The sequence below is a fragment of the Ambystoma mexicanum genome, chromosome 14 (assembly GCF_040938575.1).
Source record: "Ambystoma mexicanum isolate Mex_15411 chromosome 14, UKY_AmexF1_1, whole genome shotgun sequence".
NCBI lineage: Eukaryota > Metazoa > Chordata > Amphibia > Caudata > Ambystomatidae > Ambystoma > Ambystoma mexicanum.
In genome coordinates, this window is record NC_090940.1 from 29,359,659 (window position 1) to 29,385,893 (window position 26,235).

Genomic DNA, 26,235 nt, shown 5'->3' on the forward strand with positions numbered 1-26,235 from the left:
GATATGGAATACGTCGGAGGACCCAATCCCCTCGAAGAACAAGTTACTTTCCTACCTGGTAACGTTCTTTTGATGGGATGGTCCGACGACATATTCCATATCGCTCCCTCCCTGCCTTGCCCGATGCAGAATTTCTTTTGCGATTGCAGCTTACGTTCCGCAAGGATTTGTGTCTGACTGGCTGTTGACTAATGTCACACGTTCTGGGGGAAAAAACTACAACTGAGGCTACAGGCGTTGTGCGTCCTACTTATCACATCGGATGACGTCGGAGGAGGTCCTCGACGACGGCGCATCGACGTCATCGATGCAGGACGCAGACGCCGAAAAAAGTTTCCGAAGCAGCACAGCTGTGGTGATTACCTGTCATAGATATGGAATACATCGTCGGACCATCCCATCGAAAGAACGTTACCAGGTAAGAAAGTAACTTGTTCTTCTACCTCCAGACCATCCAGGAAGACGGTGGTGACGAGGAAAACATCGGCGTCACGCTCTAAAACGAGTGCGACGACGTTGATACTGACTAGGAAGGCGACGGAGGGCCTCAGGACAACGGGGCCCTGGCCCGGCTCCTATGCCTCAGCTGCTTATCCCTACGCTGCAGCTGCCACCTACAGATCTTTCAGTGAATATTCTCTCCACGCTGCAAACACTGGTATCTGAGATGCAGAAAAGGGTGCTGCCGCCTGCTCATTCCAGCGGCACCGGTGCCGACCGCCCCACTGACTGGGAAACCGCAATCCAGGAAGTCACCTGCTACCTCATTGCCACCCGTCGCCTCCTTCTACTCCAACCCCCACAGGTGAGACTGAGTCAGACACAGCGACGGCGACAGATTCGGGAACCTCCCGTCGCCTCTGCCCAGATCCTCTCCGCCAGACACGATAGGACCGTTCGATGCAATGATCTCCACAGCATCAGAGCTCTTGCAGCTTGCACCGGAGGAGAAGGGGGGTTTCTTATACCAGTGCCGGAAGGCGAACAGAAAGACCATCCTTTCAGTTCCGCTCTTGGATGACATTTGGGATGAAGGGCTGGCGCTCATGAAGAACTGTTCTACAGCTCCAGCGAAGAGGGACCACCTAGAGAAGTAGTACAGGGTGCCGGACTCTGCGCCTGTGCTTGCAGGCCCAACCTTCACCGGACTCCGTGGTTTTTGCAGCGGCCAAGATGGTCGTCGGGCTCTACGTCTTTGGCAGCGTCCACCCCTCCTGACAATGAGGGTAAGAAATTGGATGCGATGGGACGGCGAATTATCTACTCTGCAGCGATGAACATCAAGGCCTCTAATGCCCTCGCTATCGTAGCGCACTACGACCAGGAGCTGTGGTTCAAGCTTGCACCTCAGTTGGACTTCCTCCCCGACGATAAGAGGTCAGAGGCGTTGGAGATTCTACAAGGAGGTGAGGTGACGTCTGACCACGCCATTACCGTGGCCATGGACATTGCGAACGCGGGTTTCCGCCAGATGGGCAATGGCGTTGGCCTTCGCCGCCGTTGCTGGCTCAAGGCCAACAACTTTCGACAGGAGGTCCAGACAAGAGTTTTGGACATGCCCTTTGACGGAGACAATCTTTTCGGGAAGGCTGTGGATGAATCCCTACAAGCCATCAAGGTGGAAACAGACGGCACGTGTCCTAGGCACGCTACAGCAACAACGCCCGTCCTTTCGGTCCTGGGGGGGTGGGGTGCGAGGGGGGCAAGTCTCCCCCCATCTTCGAAGGGTTACGGGAGAGGAGGCGCTCCTTCTTACCGCCAACCCTCCCGCTACTCGGCCCAAGAAACCAGCAGGGGCTGCTCCAAGGTCTTCTGAGGACGTTGTCGTCGCCAGGGACCCCAAGGCGGCCTGTCGACCTCCTAGCAAGAATAACCAGCCAAGACGTCGGGCCCCCACCCGTGCACTCCGGTGGGAGGCTGGCTGACTAACTTGGTCCGCGTGTGGAAGACCATCTCCATCGACTGTTGGGTGCTGGATGCTCTCGCCCACGGAAGAGTTTCAACGAAAGTGTCCCCAAATACCACCGGTGGCCCGGTAGGAAAACCACATCTCACCTGCTGCTGGAAGTTCGGGCCATGCTAAAGAAAGGGACGATAGAGCTAGTTCCAAAGTGGCTCTGGGGCTCTGTAGTTTATTCAAGGTACTTCCTTGTGCGAAAGATGACTGGGTGCTGGAGGCCCATTCTCGATTTGCGACGACTAAATAAGTCCCAGAAGCTTCGAATGGTCACTCAACACGTGCTCGAACAATTGGAGGAGGGAGACTCTGTTGTCTTTGGATCTGGAGGATGCATATTTCCACATCCCCATCCATAAAAGGACACCACAAGTTTCTGCGCTTCGTCGTTCAGGCGAAGCCTTACCAGTTCAAGGCCCTTCCCTTCGGGCTGAACTCTGTGCCCAGAGTCTTCACCAAGTTCCTGGCGCTGGTATCTGCCTGTCTAGGACTACAAGGGATCCACATCTACCTGTACCTAGACTGGCTCATCTGGGCCAGTACAAGAGACCTCGCCGTTGACCACATGGCAAGGACTGTCCGCCTACTGACGGATCTGGGGTTCTAAGTGATTAAGCAAAGTCCTGCTTGACTCCATCGCAGGACGCGCTGTTCTTGGGCTCCCGGCTCAACAGTGCCATGCCTGGCGTCACCGTCGGAAGAGAGGGTAGCGGCCATCCTGGATGTTAGGGAGAATTCTCATAAATGTGCCAATTCCCTTCACCTTAGAGACCACCAGCAGCTTTGCTGGATTTTCTTCTGGAGAGTGAGAGCCTTTTTTCCCCACCCTCTCGTATTTTGATGTTTTACTCTTGTGTTCTTTGATTATGCTGTTTTAAGACCACTCTATAGGCATCATCTTTTCATGTGTTTTACACAGCACCCTCAGTGTAGTGACACAGGGAAGCCTGTCTAGGCTGTTGTCATGATGCCTACCCCAGGGAATCTGGACCAAGACCATCCGCCCCGGAAGCAAGCATCCAGACATTTAGTAAAACCTCAGAAGCCCCGGCTAGGGGCTATCTGGGTTCAGTCCTGGTGCCTTAGGCGCCAGGCTCATAGTAAGAATCAGTCCTGGTGCCTAAGGCGCCAAGATCATAGTCATCACTTACCTCAGGCAGACCATGCTGCACAGTCATCCAGGCCAAAGTGAGACATGGAAGGGACTATTTTTCTGCAAGGACTATTTTTTTACTCGGGCGTGGTTCTAGGGACTTCTTACCTGGGACTACTTTTGAGGCTATTTAAACCACGCCCGATCTACAACATGCGTCGCGTTATTCTGCAGCGTAACGCTCACTGTGCCTGCGAACCTGCATCCAGTCTTCTGCCACGCCCGCCTCGCATCCGGAGCTCCTAGAAGAAAGGGGAAAATAGGAGAAGAGGTTAGGTTACGGACATTAATCTGATTCCTTACCTGATTCAGGATCTTGCACCATTCCGAGCCTGAAGGGACATACTTCGACACGGTTCACTTCGCAGCTGCAGCGCCGCTCCACTCTCACCAGTCCACAGCATCTTCAATTCGGCGCTGCCTCCATCATTTTCTTCGACGATCCTCAACACCTGGGGGGAAAAAGACAAAGGAATAGCGAGGTGAGCCTAGAGAGACTACAAAGACAATCATTTTACCACAAGGCTTACCTGATTTGCCACCGGAGGCATTATCCTTCAATACGCCGCATCTTCTTACGCCGCATCTATGAAAGAAGGACCAAACGACAAGTTAAACTTGCGCAACTTCACCGGATAGTGTTGGGTAATACAGACTCTTACCTGAACGCAACCAGCAACCTCCAGACAGTATTTGTTGCCGCAAAATCACCAAGGGGTACAAGAGTGAGCATTGGACATATTGAACTCTAAACTCGGTAAACTCTGGAGTCAATAATCTTCCAGAACTCCAATACCCCAAACTAGTGAAGTAACTGGAATCTACGCGCCCCTCCAAGCCACGCAGAATGGAGAGCTCATCCATTAAAAACATAAGGTGAGAACACTAAGTGAGAATATCGGAGGTTGCCAGCGGGGTGAGCAGTAGCAGTGGGGAGGGGTCTGCACTCAAATCCACAGGACTAAATCCCTTTCTCCATCTACAGGAGAATATTCCTACGAGTCAAGCACACGAGACTAGGCGGGTCCGTCCACACAGCCATCTTGCCCTACGTTTCACGTTGGTGGAGGCCGCTGCTGTCCGGGTTCGATCAAAGCCCCTGTGGGAACCAGGTGAGCTTAACAGCTGTCCCAAGGTTTAAATACCTTCTCTGGGATAAACTGTTTCCCAGAGAAAGTAAAGTGAAATTGACTTTACTAGTCTTTTCAAATTCCTAGACCCAGCGCACATTATCTCACAATAGAGTGCTGGAGGGGTTACCTAGTATCCCTCATGTCTAGAAACTCATGTAGCAGTCAAATGCTACTCTTGCTGGTGTCCGGTCAATTGGTCGACAACAAACTGGTCGACTGCAATTTGGTCGACACCATTTGGTCGAATGCCAAATGGTCGAATTTTTTTTTTTTAATATATATGTGTTTTGTGGGTTTTCGTGTGGGGAAAAAAAAAAGAAAAAAAAGGGGGTTGGGGGGTGGACCCCCCCCAAAAAAACCAAAAAAGGGGTGTAAAAAAAAAAAATCGACCAATTGTCCTGTCGACCAAATGTTTTCGACCAATTGACTGGGAACCACTCTTGCTTATCGAAATAGCTGGTGGCAGTGGTTTTACAACAAACTACCATGATTTTTCCCGACCTTGAACACCGGTAGCTAAAAATCACAGGAGCCATGTTTTTCAAGATGGAGTCTGAGCCCCCTTTGTTTAAACAGGTCCCGGTCTTCTTTTTTTCGCCATTTCTTTGTGGAAAGGTCCTTCTAGAGTGTCTCTCTCTGCCCGCCAAACTAGGTTTGGTCCCTTTGTTCCTACGCATTTGGCAGGCTTCAGGACTGAAGACCGCTCCTGGCGCCCGAGGGACTGGGGTGGGCAGGAAGTAAGGGAAGTGGCCAAAACTCCCTATGCTTAATCTCCTAGGAGACCCTAATGCACTCTGGCGTGATTGGCTGACTGTCCGGCAAGGGCAGCCACCCTGCTGGGTGAGTGGCAGCTAGGCTGGAATGAATGGGAGGAAACTGTTTAAAAGGCGAGTCTCTTGGACTGAAAGGCAGTCGACCATTGGAACGAAAGAACTGAAGATGAGCTGGAAGAGGACGGCTGCTGCAACTACTGGACCATTGGGTTGCCCGGTGGAGCCCTGCCGCAGGTCCGAATCGCAAAGTTCACCTCGACAGAGAAGCCCATTCAAGGATGAGTTGGTGGGACCAATCAACTCGTAAGCCACCTGGATACCATTCTCTGTGCTAGTTAGGATTAACCAGGGAGAAGGTCACCAGCTTGTGTGCTTGAAGAACAGCAACCGGAATCAAAGAGTTGCCAATTTGCCAGCTTTGTGATCTGTCCCTGTGCAGGAGTCAGCCGACGTCCTCCCTCTGGTCCCCACGACTGAGGCTCAAGAACAGCGAGATCTGCCAGAATTGCCATGAACAGAAGTCTTTAGCTGCATCTTTTTCTTCAATATAAGGTACTGTGAAAACCCGACCGAGAGAACTTGCCTCTCACCGCGAAAATTCATGGAACTTTGGCAACTTGCAGGCCTAGTCAGCTTGTGACCTGACATACAAACCTTTCTTCTGTGAACTACTTCAAAGAATTGTGGTATAGACTCTTACGTTTTAAATTCCTGAACCGTTTTTACTTATACAAGACACTAGCCCTTTGACTTTGGCCTACCTATTGCACTGAATCAACTCCTCTGATGTACTCAAACTATTTGCATTGCTTAAACCTAACTGTCATTCGTTTTATCAACTTATGCCTTTTTGCTCCTACTTCAATGCTATTTTGCTCCGACTTCAAGAGAGTTCAACTGCTTAGTAATCAGCATTGTAGTATAATTTTTGTGTGATATTGGTTGTCTACTTTAGTGAATGCTTTCTAAATGACTGTGTAATTAATAATTGTTTTTACCAAGAAACCTTGAGTAAAAGTGTCTATCTGAATACTTGTCATTGTAGACCTCTATGTAACACCCTTACAAGCTCACATTCCATCTTGAGATAAGCCTGGCTGCTCAGCTCGCTAACAATAACTGTGTGGAACAGACTTGCACCAAAGGTTGGTTTTGCTTACACCTGTAGTCCTAGTTGTGTGTAGTGGTCCCAGAGGGTACGGCATACAAACTTTGCCTAACACTGGGCAAGGTGCAACGGCTGCTAGCTCTGAAGATCGCCACAGTTAGGGCCATCAAGTCTCTGCTCGGCATGATGTCCTGCATTTGCCCCTTTCGAACTGCAGGTTACAGATGCACCCACAGCAGGAGTTCCCCGACGTCCATTGGATTCAGGTGTATGGAAGCTTCCAGGACAGGATCTCACTTGACCAGTAGTTCTGTCGGGCGATGAGGTGGTGGGGTATGTGCACTCACATGACCGGAGGCACAGATTTCCAGACCCCACCCCACTCCACCACACCAAGAGACGTTCACGACGGATGCTTCCCTGGAAGGATGGGGTGCCCACACCGGAAGTCTTCACGCCAGAGGCCTGTGGCTACCGGAGAAGACCTTGCATGTCAACTTTCTGGATCTATGGGTGGTGTTTTGGGCCCTCAAATCGTTCCTGCCATCCCTCAAGGGCAAGGTGGTGCGGTTCTTCAAAGAAAACACCACCACAATGTTTTACATCAGGAAACGGGAGCACCAGATACCAAAACTCGCCAAAGAGACGCAGGACTTATGGCTCTGGGCAGTCGCCCATGGTATGTTCCTCATCCCGTTTCATCTGGCAGGAGTCAAGAACATAGTCCCTGCTCTCTGTGCCGGGAGCTTCGCTCTTGCCACGAGTGGCAACTTCAGCAGTATCTTGTGGAGAACCTTTTTTCCTCAAATGGGGCAATACCCAGATTGACTTGTTTGCGACGGCGATTAACACTAATTGCCAGAGTTTTGCCAGCAGGTTCCCCCAGCAGGGGAGTATGGGGGACGCATTGGGACGGCCTCTTTCTGTATGTGTTCCCTCTGTTGCTGCTTCGAGTCATCGGTCAACTCACAGTGCTGGTGCCGGATGATCTTTGTGGCAGCGGTGTGTCCGAGGCAGATCTGCTAGGTGCCATTCTTCACCACTATCCAGGGTCTCTGAACCTGAAGGCCTGGCTCCTTCAGCGCTAGAATTCGGTGACTACGATCTCCTGGCGGACTGCAAGGAAGTTCTCGCTAAGTCTCGAGCATCGTCTACTTTGAAATGCTACGGACAGAAGTTGTAGAGATTTGCTATTTGGTGCTGTTCCCAGAAGATCGACCCTCCGAGGGTCACTCCCCTCAGGTACTTCCATATTTGCTGTTGGCCAAAACAGGGCTGGCTCACGCCTCCATGTTTCATCTGGTGGCGATCTCCCGCTAAACCAGATCCCCAGGACAACCCTCCTTGCGGTTGCACTGGTTGGTTAAGGAATTTGTCAAGCGACTATTCCGCTAGTTCCCGCCAGTGAAGGCTCCAGCCCCGGTGTGGGAGCTCAATATGGTACTTACTATACTTACTAGATTCATGGGATCCCCATTTGAGCCTATGCATTCTGTTCCACTCCAGTTTCTGTTGTGGAAAACAGCTTTTCACATGGCCATCACCCCGGCACGATGAATGGGTTAGATCCAGGCCCTCTCCTGTAAACCTCACTAGACTTTCCACGAGATGAGGGTGGTGCACCCCTCCTTCATGCCCAAGGTGCCGTCAGACTTTAAGGTAAAAAAGCTCTTGGTGTTACCTGTGTATTTTCCGGCGCCTTTGTCGCCGGCTGAAAGGACTTTGCACTCGATGTGGCTAGAGCGCTGAAGTTTTATGTGGCCCGCACAAAGAGTTTCCGGAAAACCTCTCGGCTCTTTGTGAACTTTGGTCCTGTGAACCATGGGAAGGCCATGTCCAGGGCTTCCACTTGCAGGTGGCTCTCCAGCTATATCACTCACTGTCACCGGTTGGCAAACCGACCGCTGCCTGGCCGTCCGAGCCCATTCCACTAGGGCGAACGCTGCTACAACAGCGTTCCTGTCTGGTGTGCCCCTGCAAGACATCTGCAGGGCTGCTACGTGGATGCCGATGTACACTTTCACAAAATTGTACTGCGTCAACAGGGATTCCAGGGAGGAGTCCAGAGTTTGCCAAGCGGTGGTGCACAACCTGTTTGCTTGAAGGTCAGCCTGGTGAGGAGGTAAGAGATGCTTATGTTGAGCCTTTCCACCGCCCGTGGTTGTGCATGTGTGTACTGCTATGTATTCTTGATTCATGAGCATGTGAATCCATGCCAGACCTCATGTTGAAGGAACAAGATACTTAACTGTAACGGTTGTTCTTCAGCATGGGTCTGGCATGGATTCACATGCGAACCCTCCTGCCTACCCCTCTGCAGCTCTTCTCTTGGTCCTACTGCCACTTTACGTTCTACCAAATCTGAAGATGGCTGCCTGAGGAGGGGCTTAGGTAGAGGGCAGTCATTGGCTGGGGGCAGTATGACCCAGAGCTCAGTGATTGGTTGTTAGGAGAAAGACGGTTCAGAAATGAAAGTGAAACTGATTTTTTTTCTTTACCGAGGATTACAAGCGGGACGATGGGGAATATTCATGAGCATGTGAATCCATGCTGGAGAACAGTTACTGGTAAGTCACTAGTTACTTAACTTTTTCTCTTAGTAGACCCAGCACACACTCTTACATAGAGTGCTGGAGGGGTTACTTAGTATCCCCTTTGTCTACCTTCTCATGTAACATTTTTGTTACCCTTTCTACAATTAATGGCTGGTGGCAGTGGTTTATTTTTCCTACCTTTTTGTGTTTTTACCGCAGGCTGAATCCTCAGCTGCAGTATTGCACCCATATGTGCCCATTTAGTCAAAATGGCCCTGCTTGTCTTTTTTTCACCATTTCTTGTTTGGAGCGGTCCTTGAGATTTACTCTGCGCGTCAAACCAGGTTTGGCTCCTTTGTTTTGTCTTTGGCGGGATTCACTGGTGAAGCCTGCCTCTGGCTCCAGCGTGTTCTGCAGGGCAGGAAGCGAGGGAAGTTCGCAAACTCTGTGCTTAGTCTCCTTGGTTACAGGAATGCACCCAAAGGTGATTGGCTGGCTGGCTTTCCTTCCTGCTTTGTGAGTGACAGCTAGGCTGTGAATGAAAAGCAAAAACTTGCATAAAAGGTGAGGTCTTTTGCAAGGAAGGCAGAGTCGACCACTGGACGAAGGAACCGAAGGAGAAACTGGAAGAGAAGCTTGCTGCAACCTCCTGGACGGTTGGTTTGCCCGGTGAAGCCTTGCTGCAGTGCTGAAGCTCTGAATTTCTAATCGACTAGAGAAGCCCGGAAAGGACGACCGCTCCCTTGGGTTGGTGGGACCAAGCAGCCCCAAGACAAACTTGCTTGGAACCCCTCTGCTTGCTGTAATTCTTTGCTGCTGCAGGAACCGAATGCCAGGGGACAGGAACACCAGGACGAGTGCATCACCTTTAAGCTGGAGCCTAACTCCAGGAAGATCCTCTGGAATACCTCGAATCAGGACTAACTAAGCCCGAGCCACCTCAACTGAGTGCTGGACCCCAGAAGGGAATGGTTTCTTACCTGTAACTCCATTTCTCCAGTATTGGTTTCTTTCATGGATTCGCATGCTTAGAATATTCCCCATCGACAGACTGGGAACCCTCGGTACATTTATAAAGCCGTTTCCCATAGGAAAACTTCCGACACTTTTGTGTCCTATCTACGTCGTTTTTGGGGCCGCCTACGCATGCCCCACTAGGACGTAGCAGTATAAAAGCCCCGCCCCCGCGGCTCCCTTCAGATTTCGACCCTTCCAAAGCAGAATGGGGTGAAAACCTAGTTATACAAGTAGATTGCATTCTGGGGAGGCCGGCGGGCACATGTGAATCCATGAAAGATACCAATGCTGGAGAAATGGAGTTACAGGTATGAAACCATTACCTTCTCCAGCATTGGATCTTTCATGGATTCACATGTTTAGAATAGAATATACAGCAGTGATCCTGAAAAGGGGAGTTGTGAATGCAATCCGGCACCCTCCTAAGTATACCTATAACGAACCATGCTTACGTATAAATACGCAAATGTACATGCACATATCTCGGCACAAGGCTGCTCTTCCCATTTGTACATCGTCCGACTGCTGCCGTTCGAGGCAGTAATGGCGGGTAAACGTGTGAGGCACTGACCATGCTGCCGGCTGGCAAATGTCTGCCAGTGGGATTCCTGCCCACAACGCCGTCCAAGACGAAGTTGCCCTTGTGGAATGAGCTCTCGGACGCCCTTGAAGCGGTTTTCCCGCTTGGAATGACAGAAGGCAATCTTCGATGAGACCCATCGGGCCAGGCCCTGTTTTGAAATTTCTTTTCCTCTCGCCGATTGACCATATGCAATGGAGAGTTGCTGCGTAGATCAAAATTGTTGAGTCCGATGAGAACATTTTAGAGCTCTGTTCACGTCTAAGGTATGGAGGACTTTTTCCGCAGCCGATGAGTGTCTCGAAAAAGGTAGGCAGGACAATGGACGAGTGTTTATGATAAGCCGTAGGAACTTTTGGAATGAAACGAGGATTAGTTGACAGAACCACTTTGTCCTTAAAGAACCTTAGGTGCGGCGGATCTAGGACCAATGCGTGCAATTCTGAAAGCCGCCCAGCTGATATTATAGCTATTAGAAAAGCCAATTTCCATGACAAGAATTCATCGACGATGTGGCCATTGGTTCAAAGGGTGCTTTCATTAACCCTGCTAGCACCACATTAAGACTCCACGTTGGTGGAAAACGTTTAATCGGTGGGAATGTTCGGAACAGACCCCTCATGAAGTGTTTCACCAGCCTGTCACTAAACAAGGGAGACTGCCTCCTCCTCGTGAACCTAGAGATGGCCGCCAGGTGTACCTTTATTGATGAAAAAGATAATCTGCTCTTCACCAGGTGTAGTAGATACGGTAGAAGTTGCTCCGGAGTTACCCTTAGAGGTTGCACTCCCGGCTGTCCTTGACACCACGTACAGAACCTCCTCCACTTACATGCATACGGCTTGTTGGTGGAAGGGCCCTGTGCTGCTTGCAGGATTCTCCAACAATCTGACGAAATGCCCAAGGCACCAAATTCCGAAAAGTCAGGAGCCAAGCTGTGAGATTGACTGTCTGGGTTGTGATGCCACACTGTTCCTTCGTCCTGGGACAGGAGATTCTGAACCTTCGGGAACGTTACCGGTTGTTCTATTGACAGGTGAAGCAGGTCGGAAAACCACAGCTGCCTCGGCCAACACAGTGCCACTAGGATGACCCGGCACCTGTACCTGCGTATCCACTGCAGAGTTCTCGTATAAGGGGGAACGGGGAGAAGGCGTAGAGGAACTTGTCCATCCACGGGAAGGAGAACGCTCCCCCCCCCCCCCCCCCCCACCCCGAGAACCTTCTTGTGGCCACCTGCTGGCATACATCTCGCACTTCTTGTTCCTCTTCGTTGCGAAGAGATCCGGCGGAGGCTGCCCCCATTTCCCGAAGACCTTCGACAACTGAACGCTGTCTATCTCCCATTCGTGTATTTGGTCCATTTTTCTGCTGATTGAGTCCGCTTGCTCGTTCCTTACTCCAGGTAGATGATGAGCTACGATGGATATATCGTGTTTCAGAGCCCAATGCCACACCTTCTGAGCCTCGATGGAAATGGTTCTGGACCGCGTGCCCCCTTGCTTCCTTAAGTAAAACATCGCCGTCATGCTGTCTGTCAATATTCTCACTATGGACCCTCTGATGTGCGGCAGGAAAGACTTCAAGGCCCAGCGCACTGCTCTCAGTTCCAGAACGTTGATGTGCAGGAGTGACTCCCTCCGGGACCAACGGGAATGTGCGGAGGGTTGCTTTTGAATTGCAGGGAATGTCCGTACCTTACTGTGTCCAACACTCATTGATCCGTTGTTATTTGCTCCCATTCGTCGATGCAGTACGATACTCTGCCTCCCAGAACGTTCTGGTGCCTGTCACTGCTGGTCCTTGGTCTCCTCATCTCTCGTCGACGAGTAGTAACCTGTTCTCTTCTTGGAGGTCTGGTAGTCCCGGCGTCGTTTTGCCGCTTGAGAAGCCCGTCTGTATCCCTGGGAGGGGTACGCCGGCCTACTGAAGGATCTGTCTCTCGATGCTGAGAATCTGGAGTTTCCCGATGCTCCCCTAAAGGGACGAAAAGACCTGAAACTTCGACCACTCTGGATGGGACCCAAGGAATGCGCCGTGTCAGTCGTCCTTCAGGGCCTGGTCCACCTTCTCGCCGAACAGGTCTCCTTCAAAGGGCATATCCAGCACCTTGTATTGCACCTCTGGTCTAAAGTTGGTGCATTTTAGCCATTCTTGCCTTCGTAGAACCACCCAGTTATTCACCTGTTTAAACCCCGATTCTGCGAGGTCTTCCGTGATGTTTATGGCATGATTGGAGGCCTCTTCACCTTCCCTGACGAGTAACATCGCTGCCTTGCGATGTTCTTCCGGAAGATGCTCCAGCATAGGTGCCAGGCGGTGCCACATCTGTCGTATTTGGCTACTATAGCCAGAGAGTTGGCCGCTTTCACTGTGGTTGCTCCTACCGACAGCACTTTTTTGCCAAAGGCATCCTATCTTCTGGCCTCATTTTCCGGGGGGGTTGTGCACTTGTGCTGGGCTCTAGCCGTTCTCGCCGCCGCCGCAGACACCACCGAGTCAGGGGTTGGTTGGCAGGACAGACACTTGGGGATAGCTTCTGGGGCTTTACATTTTTTCTATAGGTGACCTTTTATTGCCCGTTCTGAGAAAGGGTGACGCATGGTCTGCAACCCCTCCTGCCACACAAGATCCAGGATGGGTACGGAGAACACCAACCTTCTCTTTCCCATGTGGTTGAAAAGAAAACAGTCCTTTCTCTCCTCTTCCTGGGCCAACCCGAATTCGGTACTCTTTGGCCATCATGGCGGGAAATGACCCAATTTCGTTCAGGGGAGAGGGCTGAGCCGGGCTTCTCGGGGTTTCCAATTCCACCTCAGACTCCCAGGTTGGATCCCTGGAGGGGGAAAGTGAGACATCCGATAAGGTTCTCCTGTACGAGTCTGAATCTTTCAGTTCTTCCTCCTCGTGGCGTGCAGCTGAGAGGTCTTCACCCGCTGGCACTGCCATGGGGATTGACGGAAGTGGCAGACGAGACGGGCCCGGTTCGTCGATGGCAGACCTGGCCGGAGTTGCTTGAAGTAGCCTCTCGTCCAGTGTCAAGTCTGTAACGTGGATAAAACCTCCAGCGACAAGTGACTGCGAATTAAGAAGAGGGGCTTGGTAATTCCTTGTAACCCGAGGTCTGCAGGGCCAGCTACTCTCTCATCCTCGTCTCCTGAGGACACCGACAAGGCCGCCTCTTGCTGCAGTAGGGTCTCTGGCAAAACCGGGTCGAATACTTCTGGTCGCCAGGCCTCTTGCAGAATCTCCGCCGACGAGGCTAAAGCTGGCCCCGTCGTCGTCACCATCTGCGGTCCAAGAATAGTTGAGACCAATTGTGTCAGTGGCAGAGAAGGGGTCGATGACTGCCCTGCCGTTGACAATGGTGGTGGTCGTGTAGGTCCCTGAGGCGTTCCCGCCTTTTCCGAACTTGACCTACGCTTCTCTGCTTCTCGACTCGAGGTCGATCTGTGGTGATCGCCCGAGGAGGATTTCGACTTTTCCTTTCTGTCTTTCTTCGTCGAAGATGAGGATGACAAGGCTTTCTTCGACGAGGACTCCTTAGAATGGCTTCTCGATGATTCCTTCTCCGCCGGTCGTGATTTTTCCAACAGCACAACCTTGACAAAATAGTAGACTACACGAGGTGCTCCCACTACTTTGGAGACAGTTGAAATCTGAAGGGAGCTGCGGGGGCGGGGCATTTATACCGCTACGTCCTAGTGGGGCATGCGTAGGCGGCACCAGAAACGACGTAGATGGGACATAAAAGTGTCGGAAGTTTTCCTATGGGAAACGGCTTTATAAGTGTACCGAGGGTTCCCAGTCTGTCGACGGGGAATATTCTAAACATGTGAATCCATGAAAGATCCAATGCTGGAGAAGCAAGGAAATTCCACCAGGGGTCTAAGAACCACAGTGGTGCTATTTGCGAGTAGCTGAAATCGCTAAGTGCCGTTGATCTGGAGTGTGCCCATTGCTGCCGCTGACCTTCCAACCGTAGTGCAGAAGTTCCCAGATGTCCTCCCTCTTGTCCCCACGAATGATGCCCAGGAACAACAGGATCTGCAGGACTACAACAGGCCCAGAAGCCAGCTGGATCCCTTTCTTCAGACTTGAGGTACTGTGTAACTAGGGGTACTTGCCTCTGGTTGTGTAGCTTGCTTGCTCTCACAGGAGACTTCCATTGGCTGCCCTTTGCAGTTTGAGTTGCTTGCAGCTTTGACCTTCACAAGCCTCCCAGCTTGTGGACCAACAGCGATTTCTTTTGACAACAGCACTCTCTTTAACATTGTGCAAGACTTTTGTGCAATCTACAAGAAGTGCCTCAGCTCCCCTAAACTTTGTTTGCTCAATTGATGTTGGCTTGCCTGGCTCCGTGAAGACTCTTCTGACCCTCTGATTTTGTGTTGATCTGTCCCTCCAAAAAGTAATGCATTCCTTACTTGTATAGCTGAGAAAGGGTTAACCTCTTTTTCATTGGGGGATTCTAAAGTGCCTACTGTTAGGCAAGATTTGCCCAGAACTAGTAAATCTTCCTTTCCTGGTTCAACCCCAGAACGTCTTGCTTTATTAGTGGGATATTTTGTATTAATACCTCGGTGAGTGGGAACCTTTTTCCACACTCAGATAATCTTTAACTCTTTTCATGGGTGTCATTTTTAAGACTCTCCATAGTGTCTTTTTAAAGTTATCATCTTGAACAACTTATTGGTAGTAAGTGCCTGTTGTTGCTGGGTTGCCCTAGGGGCTCCCCTTTTAACTTTCTTGTGCTAACCTTGAGTGGAGTAGGATCTTTGGATCCCTTTTACATTTTGTTAGGTGAAACCAGCACACCTCACCTTAGGTGGCGTGCTGGGGAGATGCACTGTATCACCTTTCACACTAAAACTGTAACAAAGATGTTACAGTGACAAGCTTACCTTCAATGGCTGGTGGCAGAGATACCTTGTATTGATTTGGTGCACCTTTACCGCGGGCTGTGTTCACAGCTGCAGTAAAGGGACCTAAGGGCCCGGTCTTCTTTTTTTTGCCATTTTAGTGTTTCTTGTTTCTTCCCCTGGCATCCAGGGCGGGAAATTCCTTTGTGTGATTTTTGTCTTCAGCTGGAGTCCACTGGACTCCCCGCCCAGGCTCGAGTCGGTCTGTGAGAGTAGGAAGTGAGGGAAGAGTCCAAAACTCCCCAGCCCTTTGTTTTACGCCTTGCTTGAATGAGGACAAATGCCAGTGGGGAGCTGGCTGTCCTGATTGGATAGCCATACCACCCATTCTTGTAAAATGCAGGGAGAGAATGTAGAGGTTGTGCTGTAATTCCTGATAAATACTGTGAACCTGGTTGCTCAAGATATGTCGACCACTGGAACTTAAACCGAACATGATGAAGGAAAAGCGGCGGGAATTATTTCCAGCGACCGGAGAGCCTGCTGTGCAATCGGAGCCTGCTGCAGCCCTTCCTTCCAATCGACCTGGTGTCTCCGAAAACTACGACTGACCCAGAGTTTGGTGAGACCCACCAGACTCAAGACCTGCCTTTTGAGCGATCCCACACGTTGCTGCAACCTTGCGTTGTTATACCCCAATATCCTGGGACCTCAAGCCATCGTGTGGTGCACAGTCTTCCGAATTCTGAATCTCGCTGAAACTTCATGGGCATCCTGGTGGATCTCAAGAGACACAAATTGAGTCCGAAAGGTCCCCTCACCAGAGTGCTGGACCTTTAAAATGACTACTTCAACTGCAATTTTTATGTCTTCTGTGCTCCTTGAAAAGGCACCAGAACCGCATTCAGCCGCGAGGGAAACCTTGCGAAGAGCCTTCTTCATCGGTCCCTGCTGCAAAGTCCCTTCTGACGTCTTGTTTTCATTCTCCACGACAAGGAATACATTGACCGAGTATTTGGTTGCAGACCCTGAAGTTCTCCTGCTGCAAAATCTTCAATGCTGAGGTACTGTGTTGGCTTGGGTATGTACTTACCTTAAGCCTGTTAGGATTTCTGTGTAGCTATGTGGTTTCTGTGATTGGGAAGTGCCTCGTCCAGTACAACCAGTCCCACTGCTAGAATCCTGCTAGGGTGTCTTCTGCAAAGCACCTGGACCCTCTTCTAACTCTAAATTGAAATACATACCTGTTTGCCCAGTTTTCCTAAGAAACTGACTTTTGCTACTAAAGAACCTATTCTGACACTGCCTGTTGGTCACTAGTCCTGACCCCCGCCTTCTGCCACTGAGAACACTCTTGCTCAAATAAGGGAAAGACCGTCAATGGAATGGTACTTCTGCCTAGAAAAGAAAATGTGTTTTAAAAGTTACTTACTTCCTAGCCAAATGCCTCGCCTTTTTATTCAGTTCTTTCCCATTAATTCCAGCCTAGCTGTGAGTCACCCATCAGGGTGGCTGTCCTTGCCGGTCAGTCCGCCGGCCAATCACTACAGAGTGCATTTGGGTCTCATAGAAGACTAAGCACAGGGTGTTTCGGGCACCTCCCTCACAGCCTGCCTACCCCAGACACCCTGGAGCCAGAGGCGGGCTTCACTCATGAATCCCGCCAAAGGCAAAGCAAACAAAGGGGCCAAACCTGGTTTGGCGCGCAGAGTAAATCTCAAGAAGGACCTTTCCACAAAGAAATGGTGAAAAGGCTGTGGCTATTTGACAAAAATGGCATCCTTGGGCGCTTTACTGCAGCTGCGAACGCAGCCCTCAGTAAATACACACCACAGTAGTTAAAAGTAAACCACTGCCACCAGCCATTCAGTGAAAAAAGGGTTCCATAAAAATGTTACAGGAAAAGCTAGACAAAGGAGATACTAGGCAACCCCTGCACCACCCTATTGTAAGATAGTGTGTGCTGGGTCTAGAAAGTAAAAAATAAATTAAAGCCAATTTCACTTTACTGCTCTGGGAAACAGTAATTTATCCCAGAGAAGGTATTTAAACTTTGGGAAGTCAGAATGACTTCCCTGTGTCACTGCACTGAAGGCGCTGTGTGACACAATGTAAAAGATGATGCTTATGGAGTTTGTCAGACTCCACAACCACAAGAAACAGTACAAAATTGCGTTTAAATACACGAGAAAGTGAGGAAAAAGGGTCTCTCTTTCTATTTCTCTCTCTTTCTCTTTCTCTCTCGCTCTTTCTTTTTCTTTCTCTTTCTCTTTCTCTCTCTTTCTCTCTTTCTCTCTCTCTTTCTCTCTTTCTCTCTTTCTCTCTCTCTTTCTCTCTTTCTCTCTTTCTCTCTTTCTCTCTTCTCTCTCTCTCTCTCTCTCTTTCTCTCTTTCTCTCTTTCTCTCTTTCTCTCTTTCTCTCTTTCTCTCTTTCTCTTTCTCTCTCTTTCTCTCTCTTTCTCTCTCTCTTTCTCTTTCTCTCTCTCTTTCTCTCTCTCTTTCTCTCTTTCTCTCTTTCTCTCTTGCTGCGTGTCTCTAAGGTAGAGGGAATTAGCACATTTCTGAGAATTCTTCCTAACGGATTGTTACATATCTTGCTCTTTTAAAGAATGCTTATTTAAAAACTGATGTTAAATAACGAACAAACGTGAGTGTAAGTTTTACTGGTCTACTTGTTTTTGCAAATTTCATGCCTACTTGTATTTGCGAATTTCATTGACACAGCTCTACGGCTCAGTTACCCGTCTTGAGATAAGGCTGATTGCTTAATCACACTACCAACTTGGTTCCATGTGTTAATATCCCCTCAAAAATATCGCCATACAAAAATATTGCCATATTTTTGCGGTGATATTATGGAATGGAACCAGCGGGGGACACCCCTGCAACCCCCGCTCCCAAAAATTATCCCCCCAAAATGTTTGCCTATGGCCATTCCAGACGACCATATATACAGCGATTTTTGGTGGGGATAATATGTAGTAATACCACTAACTTGTGGAGTATAGACCTATACCAAAAGGTGGGTTACCTAATACCACTAGACAAGTGTTGTGTAGTCTGTGTTACTACATCTGTTCTTTCCTAACACTCACCTTTTATACAGGTCCAGCACGCACTTTAAAGAAAGGGGCATTTGGCTGTCTCATCGGGGCAGCCAGACCCCTTCTGGGCGCTGGTCCTATTCGGGCTTCCTGGCAGACAAAGGACAGGGGATGGAAGACTCCTACCACCACTTCTTGCCTACCCAGACACTCGGGACCCTATGTGGGGATACCTACCTTATGCTAAGTGAATGGTGAATGGGATTGGCCCATCGCTTTTTTAAACTTAATGTGTTTATTCTTATGAAATTGATTATTAAAAAACTATGTAACATGTACTTTTTACAGCACAAATTTAATAAATGCTGACTGTAAATTGTCGATGCTAGCTAACTACCTCTTAATATCCAGCATACTTAAATCCCGATAAAAGGTAGAGCTACTACTCGGGTAGTAATATTGGGTGTCCCCCTTGTACTTTGTATTGGACAATAGTTGATAGAACACGTCCACTGCCACCAGCCATAATTATAGGCCTGTCACTGTGACCAAATAGTCAGTGGAGCAGAGAGAAGGGGATACTAGGTATCCCTTAGCACTCCACATAAGGTGGTGTGTGCCAATCTCTCATGGCATAACGTTTTAGGAAGGATACAAAGTGTCCCTCGAGCCTTAAGATCAGTCATTTTTATGGACAGTCAAAGAATTTCAAAGAACCCAAAGGACCCCCCGCAACACTGCACATAGGGTGCTGCGGGCTGTAACGTGCAACACAGATGCCTTTAAAGAGGTATGGAGGAAAGCAGACTACCTAGAATAAGGTAAAACACAAAGAACAGAGTGCCCAAAGTCAGAGCAAATAAGAATGAATGAGGGAGGGCAAAGGCTCCCCTCATTCAGGAGGGATGGAAAAAGGTCCAGGAGTCTAGCAAGAAGTGATTGGGCGGGGGGGTCGGGCAATGGGTATCTTACTAGGAGAGGGTATTAAACATAAAACTGATCTCCCTAACAACGCTTTATTTAAAATAAGTGTTTATTTCGACCCCCCTCTTCACCCCATATATGCAGGGGGAGATTCCCCCCCACAGCTACCCCCTACATTTATTAAATACTATAGCCATGCCTCCACATATATATGGGGTGTAAAGGGGATGACCTTTTAAAAAGTCGACATTATGGGGATTGTGGTCAGTGTAATTGTAGAATCCCATGCTGGGGTTGCCTATATGGTACCCAGTCTGAGAGGCACCCCATTATTTGCTTAGGGTGATTATGTCCCCCTACATTGGTATTGAGGGTAGTCTGGTGGCAGCTAATATTTCATTTTGGCTTCACCAGAGGTGCAAGCAGATAAGTGTTGGTAGCCCATTGCACCTTTATGATAGCCATTGGGGCACTAAAGGATTTTGTAAGTCCTACACTTGGTCATTTTGTTTTAAGGGCATCTTTTTTTCATGGAAATCTTGACATATGCCACAAAATGGGACCTTCTGCCCATGTGGGCTCTTTGTGTGCCCAAGATGGCACCCACCATTTTAAGTGGTTAAGAGCATTTAACAGCCTTTGGCAGGCCGTTATGCTTCCTGTTGGGGTGGGCCTGGGTGTTTGGTGGTTTTTTTTGTTTTTGGCTAACCTGATTGGCTGGCCACAGAAACCTTTTCTTTTAAATCCCCTAGTGGGATTGGTGAAGGAATATATAGGTGGAAACCCTGTTCCTGAGCTTAGAGCTGCTGCATTTTTGAAAGTTGAGCAAATCTGCTTACCTGCTCAAGAACTAGGGCCAGGAACTGGTCCAATCCACCAATTAGGCTGCCATCGTGGGCTCATTCCATGTGGCCAGAACTGCCATTTTAAGTCCTGCCGGAGGGCTTCCCCGAACAAAGTATGTCCCTAAAACAAAATGGTAGAGAATATGACTTTAGAAAAACCCATTCGTACCCCAATGGCTACCATGAAGGTACATTGGGCTACTAATGCGGTTAATCGGCTTGCATCCCTGGTGAAGGCAAAACTAAATATTGGTTTCCACGAGCCTATGACAAGAATTGGCTGCCAGAGGCACCCCTGGGAATGGACACGTTATGGGTGAGCCAATACCATGTAACACTCGGTTCTAATCATGTTCTTTTGTATATCGCTATTATAATGGTTAACATTTGTCTTGTGACTTAATTTGTATATAAATGCAATAAACCTGTAAATACAAAAATAAATCAACCATTTATTAAATGAGTTACAGATGAAAAAAAGGCAAGTATAGGAAAAGATGTATTGGCAGGAGAGCTTCAGCAGAAGTCCATCTGACCACCAAAGTAACATTATTTGTGTTTAGTTTTTATTGGAAAGATGGGTCTTTTTTTTAGAAACCCTTTCTGGGGTTTAGCCCGGCAGTGGGAATTAATCTATATGTTAAGAATATGGGAAGCACAGCTTTGCTGGAGAACTATTTGTACACTCCAGTACCTTTTTCCGTCTAGTATTTGTAGTGTTGTGGGTATCATGTTGGGCATCTTTTGACCCTTCACTGCCATACTTGCCGCTTTAGTGTCGCCTCTGGGGAACCTGTGACTCTACCATTATTTTTTTTTTTTTTAGGATTCGTAAACGGAAAGAAGACCGGCTAAAAGAACAGGAAATGAAGATGAAGGATCAACAGGAGAAGCTGAAAGAACTTCAGAACCGAAGTTTCCAAGAAGCTGGGTACGTAGGAGATTCAGAAGGGCAGTGCTATCAATCGCCCTAACTCATGCCACAAGGGTCCCTATCAAAAGCAGGTTGACCCAACTTTGCAAATATGAGCAATCCCACCTCAACTGATTGGTTGCACAAAAGTTCACATTTTGGGTTGATGAGTGTGGGAGAGGGAAATTGATGCTTACTAGCGTTGCCCAGTTGGTCTTCGGTTTGACGTTGATCATGAGGAGGCATTCTGTACTGGTAGATTTCTCAAACTGTTGCCCATGTACAATGGTTGCAGTTTTTAGTGGGGGGCATGGGTCTAGGTGCTAAAGGAGATCTGGCTTTTGAGCCATAGGGCCTGGGGTCCTGAGTTCATGTTAGGTAAGAATTAGTAGAATCCAACTGGTGTGGGACTTTAATTTGTAATATAGGCCTGTACTAAACAAGTTAGTAGTGTGATTGAGCATCCAGGCTTATCTTAAGAGGGGTAATGTGAACTGTAGAGCTGTACAATGAAAGTAGTAAATACAGGCATGCACGCAGTTATAGTGTAAATATGTATTTATATATGCACAGATATTTAACACATTCTTTAAAAAGCAGCAACTAATAGTAACATTAATCCTAAAGTTAGGATTCAGTTCCACAAGAGCAATAAAGTAGTGCGTTAGGGAGAATTCCTTGAAATATGCTAATTCCCTTCTACCTTGGAGACCCCCAGCAACTTTGCTGGACTTTAGGACTTAACATTTTTATCCTGGAGAGAGTGAAACCTTTTTCCAACTCTAATGTATTTTTATTTGATTGGAACCCTGTGTTTATTTTGGTTTTGGAGTCTGACAAACTCCATAGGCATCATCTGTTTACATTGGGACACACAGCACCCTCACACAAACCTGCCAGGGTTTAAATAACTTTTCTCTTGGATAACTACTGTTTCCAAGAGTAGTAAGGTGAAATTGACTTGACTTACCTGTTTTTCTTTGTAGACCCAGCACACACTATCTTACATAGAGGGGTTACTTGGTATCCCCTTTGTCTACCTTGTCATTTAACATTTTTATGTTACCCTTTCTACAATTAGTGGCAGTGGTTAGGGGTAAATATAAGGGTACCTGTAAATATCATAGGTCCTCCAGGTAAGGTATATAGAAAATAAACAATGGACCTAGATATATGTGAGGCTAGAGGCAATACTTCCACAATTATAGAAACAATTCTTGTAATAGAAAAATATATAATTTATATTTATTTCACCTCATATTTAAGTTCTTAAATCACACCATATTTCCACAACCTAAATTCTTAGACATCAACCTCTCTTCTTTCGTACAGCCATTCATACACTAAAACAACTATGTTCTTTCAATAGAAACAAAGACAAAGTGTGACATCGGTTCACACAAAAGAACATAAACACCAATCCTATTTATATCACGGTTTCCTGTATATAAATAAACATTTCGGTGTTCATAGAGTGGATTCTACTCACTCTCTCTGGGATCTACATGTTTAGGTCGATCTTGGACCACCCTGGGTCCTCTGATTAATCCGACCTTCAGGATCTAGGAACCTCTCTTCGGGGTTCCTCATACAACAGGAAAAATTATGTCTTCTGCGGAATAGTTCTCTAACCAAAGAATCGTCAGTGTTGATGCTGGAAATCAATCCTGCAGGGCATGGAGATCATTAACATGCACATATATCTTCAATAGTCTTGATTTTATGGACCGTCTCATTGGATGGAGCTAAATATTGGTAGGGTTCATGCAGATGGTTCCTTCAGTCTGTGACCTCATTTGCTGTCACCCATCTAATGGGATGCAGGAAATGGTGTGCACACACAGTGTGTGCTTCCGGGATCTCTTCTAATACTCATTCTCGTTAGTGTAATTAGAGTCTTTACTACAGTCTCCGTGAAATCGAGACCCGATGATTCTCCTTGGCTTCCGGATCGCGTAACTGCAGACCGGGAACCAACAATGGTCTGGTGGCAGTGGTCTACATTTTACTACCATTGTGTTTTTACCACGGGCCGCGTTTGCAGCTGCAGTATAGCACCCATGGGAGCCCATTTTGTCAAAATGGCCCCAGTCTTTTTTTCGCCATTTCTTGTTGGAAAGGTCCTTCTTGAGATTTACTCTGCGCGCCAAACCAGGTTTGGTCCCTTTGTCCCTTTTGTATTTGGTGGGATTCACTAGTGAAACCCGCCTCCTGGCTCCAGTGTGTCTGGCAGGCCAGGAAGCTAGGGAGGTTCCCGAAACTCCCTGTTCTTAGTTTGGTTACAGGAATGCACCCAAAGGTGATTGGCTGGCGGGCTGTCCTTGCAGGACAGCCAGCCTGCTGTGAGTTGACAGGCTGCGAATGAATGGGAGAAACCTGTATAAAAGACCAGTTCTTTTGCAAGGAAGGCAGTCAACCACTGGACCAAAGAACCGAAGAAGAAACCGATGAAGCTTGCTGTAACTTCCTGGACCTTTGGTTTGCCCGGTGAAGCCCTGCTGCTTTGCCGAAGCTTCGAATTTCTAATCAACTACAGAAGCACTGCAATGACGCCTTCTCACGTTGGGATGGTGGGACCATCAGCCCCAAGACTAACTCGACTGGAACCCCTCTCTCTGCTGACTGTACTTCATTGCTGCTGTAGGAACTGAGTGCCAGGGGACAGGAACACGAGAATAGAGTGCATCACCTATAAGCCAGACCTGAGCTGCAGGAAGATTCTCCGGACTCCCTCGAAGCAGGACTGTCCAAGCCTGAGCCTCCTCGACAATGCTGCACCCCAGAAGCAAGGTAAGTCCACAAGGTGTCCAAGAACCACGGTGGTGCCATTTGCGAGTACCTGAAACCGCAAAGTGCAGCTGATCTGAATTGTGCCCATTTCTGCTGCTGACCTTCAAACCTTAGTGCAGGTGTCTGCAGACGGCCTCCCTCATGTTTCCACGACTGAGGCCCAGTAACAGGATATGCAGGACTACAACAGGAATAGAAGCCAGCTGGAGCCTTTGCTTCACACTCAAGGTACTGTGAACTAAGGGGTACTTGACGCTTGTTGTGTGTACCTTGCTTGCTTGGTCTCACTGGCTGGAGACTTGCATTTACTGCCCTTTGCAGAGTTGCTTGCAGCTTTGCCCTTCACAAGCCTCCCAGCATGTGGCCCAACAATGATTTATTTTACAATAAAACTCTAACATTATGCAAGACGTGTGTGATGATCTTCAGGAAGTGCTGCAGCTCCCCTAGACTTTGCTCAATTGACATTGGCAGTCCTGGCTTCTTGCTGACTCTTCTCACCCTCTGACTGTGTTTGACTGCGCCTCCAAAAAGTCATACATACCTTACTCTTGGGTCCCGTCCCCTTTCCTCCATACTGCTGTGGCGTCCCTCGCGAGAGACGGGAGACGGAACCCTTTTCACCAGAAAAAATCTTTTTCCCATTTAAACTTAGAGGCGCGCGGCTCTGTGAGCATGCGCTCGCCTGACTCCGCCCACTGGTGCCACTCCGCAGTCCCCTTTTCCGCGTCGATGGGAACGGGCCGAATTCACCAGCACTCCTGGGTTTGGCTTCGGCCATGTAATTACATGCGCAGATGATACTTCTGTCTTTTTTTTCATTCAGGCATCGATCCAGGCCCAAGGTAGGGCCACTCTTTTCCAGCGCATCCCGTAAGGGAGACTCCTCTCCAAGGACTCATCCACGCGGGAGGAACCTCTCAGGTTTTCCTACCAGCACGAGTACCGAGGCTAATTCAGGTGCCGGCCGGCCGGCAGTCCGAGGCGTCAGTGGATCCTCGCGGTGACGGTGCTGAGGGACTACAAGGTTCTTTTACTGGGTCTTCACCCGAGGGGCCACGCCCTAGTACCGGCAACAATACTACACCAGCGTACCGAGGCTAGTCCAGCTACCGGCCTCCTGGCCGAGGGGTCTCCGGATCCTTCCGGTATCAGTGCTGAGGGACTGAAAGGTTCTTTTACCAGGCTTGCACCCGATGGGCTACACCCTCATACCAGCTTCATAGTCTGAGGGGGCGCCTTCATGCAGCACTACCGGCAGTCTTGGCGAGGGCAATATGCCTTCCAGGTCACGACCTAAAGTGCGGGATAGGCCTTATGTTCCAACACCAAGCGCCTTGGGCGGGGCTGGTTCCAGCGAGCCAGGCACCACGACTTCGGCACGTGACCTGCAGCTCGGCAAAATGGCTGCTGTGCCAGACAAGATGGCCGCTCGCCTGATACCCCCCTCAGGCAGAGCGGGTGGTGGAATGAGTCACAAGGTGAGACTGGTGTCAACCAGGTACGTGCAGGTTTCCCCCTGCACTCCAGGCAGTGTGCGCCCCAGCCCCACCAGCCGATGGCCACTCCGTCATTATGTCCTGCAACCTCTACAGCCCCTCAGGACAGGTTCTTCGAAGGGTTCCTAGCCCTGATGCGAACTCGCCCAGATGGGGGTCATCCTCCGGGATGACATCAGGTACATGCTCCCCCAGGTCACTTCACCGGCGCCCATAGTCATTCCTCCTATGGCTCCGGTGCCACAGGCTCCAGCGCAGCCACCGCTGCCCCAGATGGCTTCTCCGATTCCGGCTTCCCTGCCTCCCACAGTGCAGGTGGTTCCACACAAGGCTCCGCAGCAGCCACCGGCTCCAGTCTCCACTCCGCAGCCCACAGCACCCAGCACTCCTCCACCAGTTCCGGACCCTCCGAGCACGCTAGTGGACACGGAGGAGGAGGAGTACCTTGAAACGCCATCCTCAGCCAGGGGCTTCCATGAATGCCTTGCAGGTTGGCAGAGTATTTGGGCCTTCCTCAACCCAAGTTAGAGAAGCCCGTGGAGGGAGTCTTGGCAGAAGTCCTCACCCTAAGACTCTCCTCCAAAACGGGGATCCTGATGCAGAAAGAGTCGCCCTGGACATAAAGGGGTCGCTCAAGCCCCACTCTGCCCTAATCACTCAGCACCTTGACGCCAAGAATAGGCAGATGGAGGGGGATTCGCTCTTGCTTTTGGCGCATCCTCAGCCGCACTCATCCATGATCGCTGCAGAGTCACTTTATTCTAAGCTTCAGTCGTCCTCTGCCACCTTGTCCTCGACTCAATGCTCCTACGCAAGGAGAAGAAAGTCTTGGAGGCATAAAGAATAAAACTGTACTACAACGTCTCTTTGGCCGGAAACATAATCATGTTGGTATTTGTAGTACTGCGTTTTTGAAATGAAATGGAGTCCCACAAACTGAAAGAAAGACTCTAACTTTCTAAAACTGGAGCCACTAAAAAGTGATGCAGATGCACACAGTAGATTGCCTGCTGGCAGTTTCCCCAGCATCGGTTGTGCAGACCATGAGAACGTATGATGTAATCTACAGGCGGCATGTATTGTGACGTTACTGCCTTGTTTTTG

General features: G+C 49.1%; 1 protein-coding gene across 1 annotated transcript in view; it reads left to right on the forward strand.

Annotated features, from left to right (window-relative positions):
- The window catches only part of BAZ1A (bromodomain adjacent to zinc finger domain 1A), a 956,777-nt gene that overhangs the window by 253,736 nt on the left and 676,806 nt on the right, over positions 1-26,235 (forward strand). Inside the window, exon 15 of the mRNA XM_069638454.1 lies at positions 20,756-20,860. Coding sequence (XP_069494555.1) covers positions 20,756-20,860 — 105 coding nt within the window. The remainder of the gene's footprint in view (positions 1-20,755; positions 20,861-26,235) is intronic.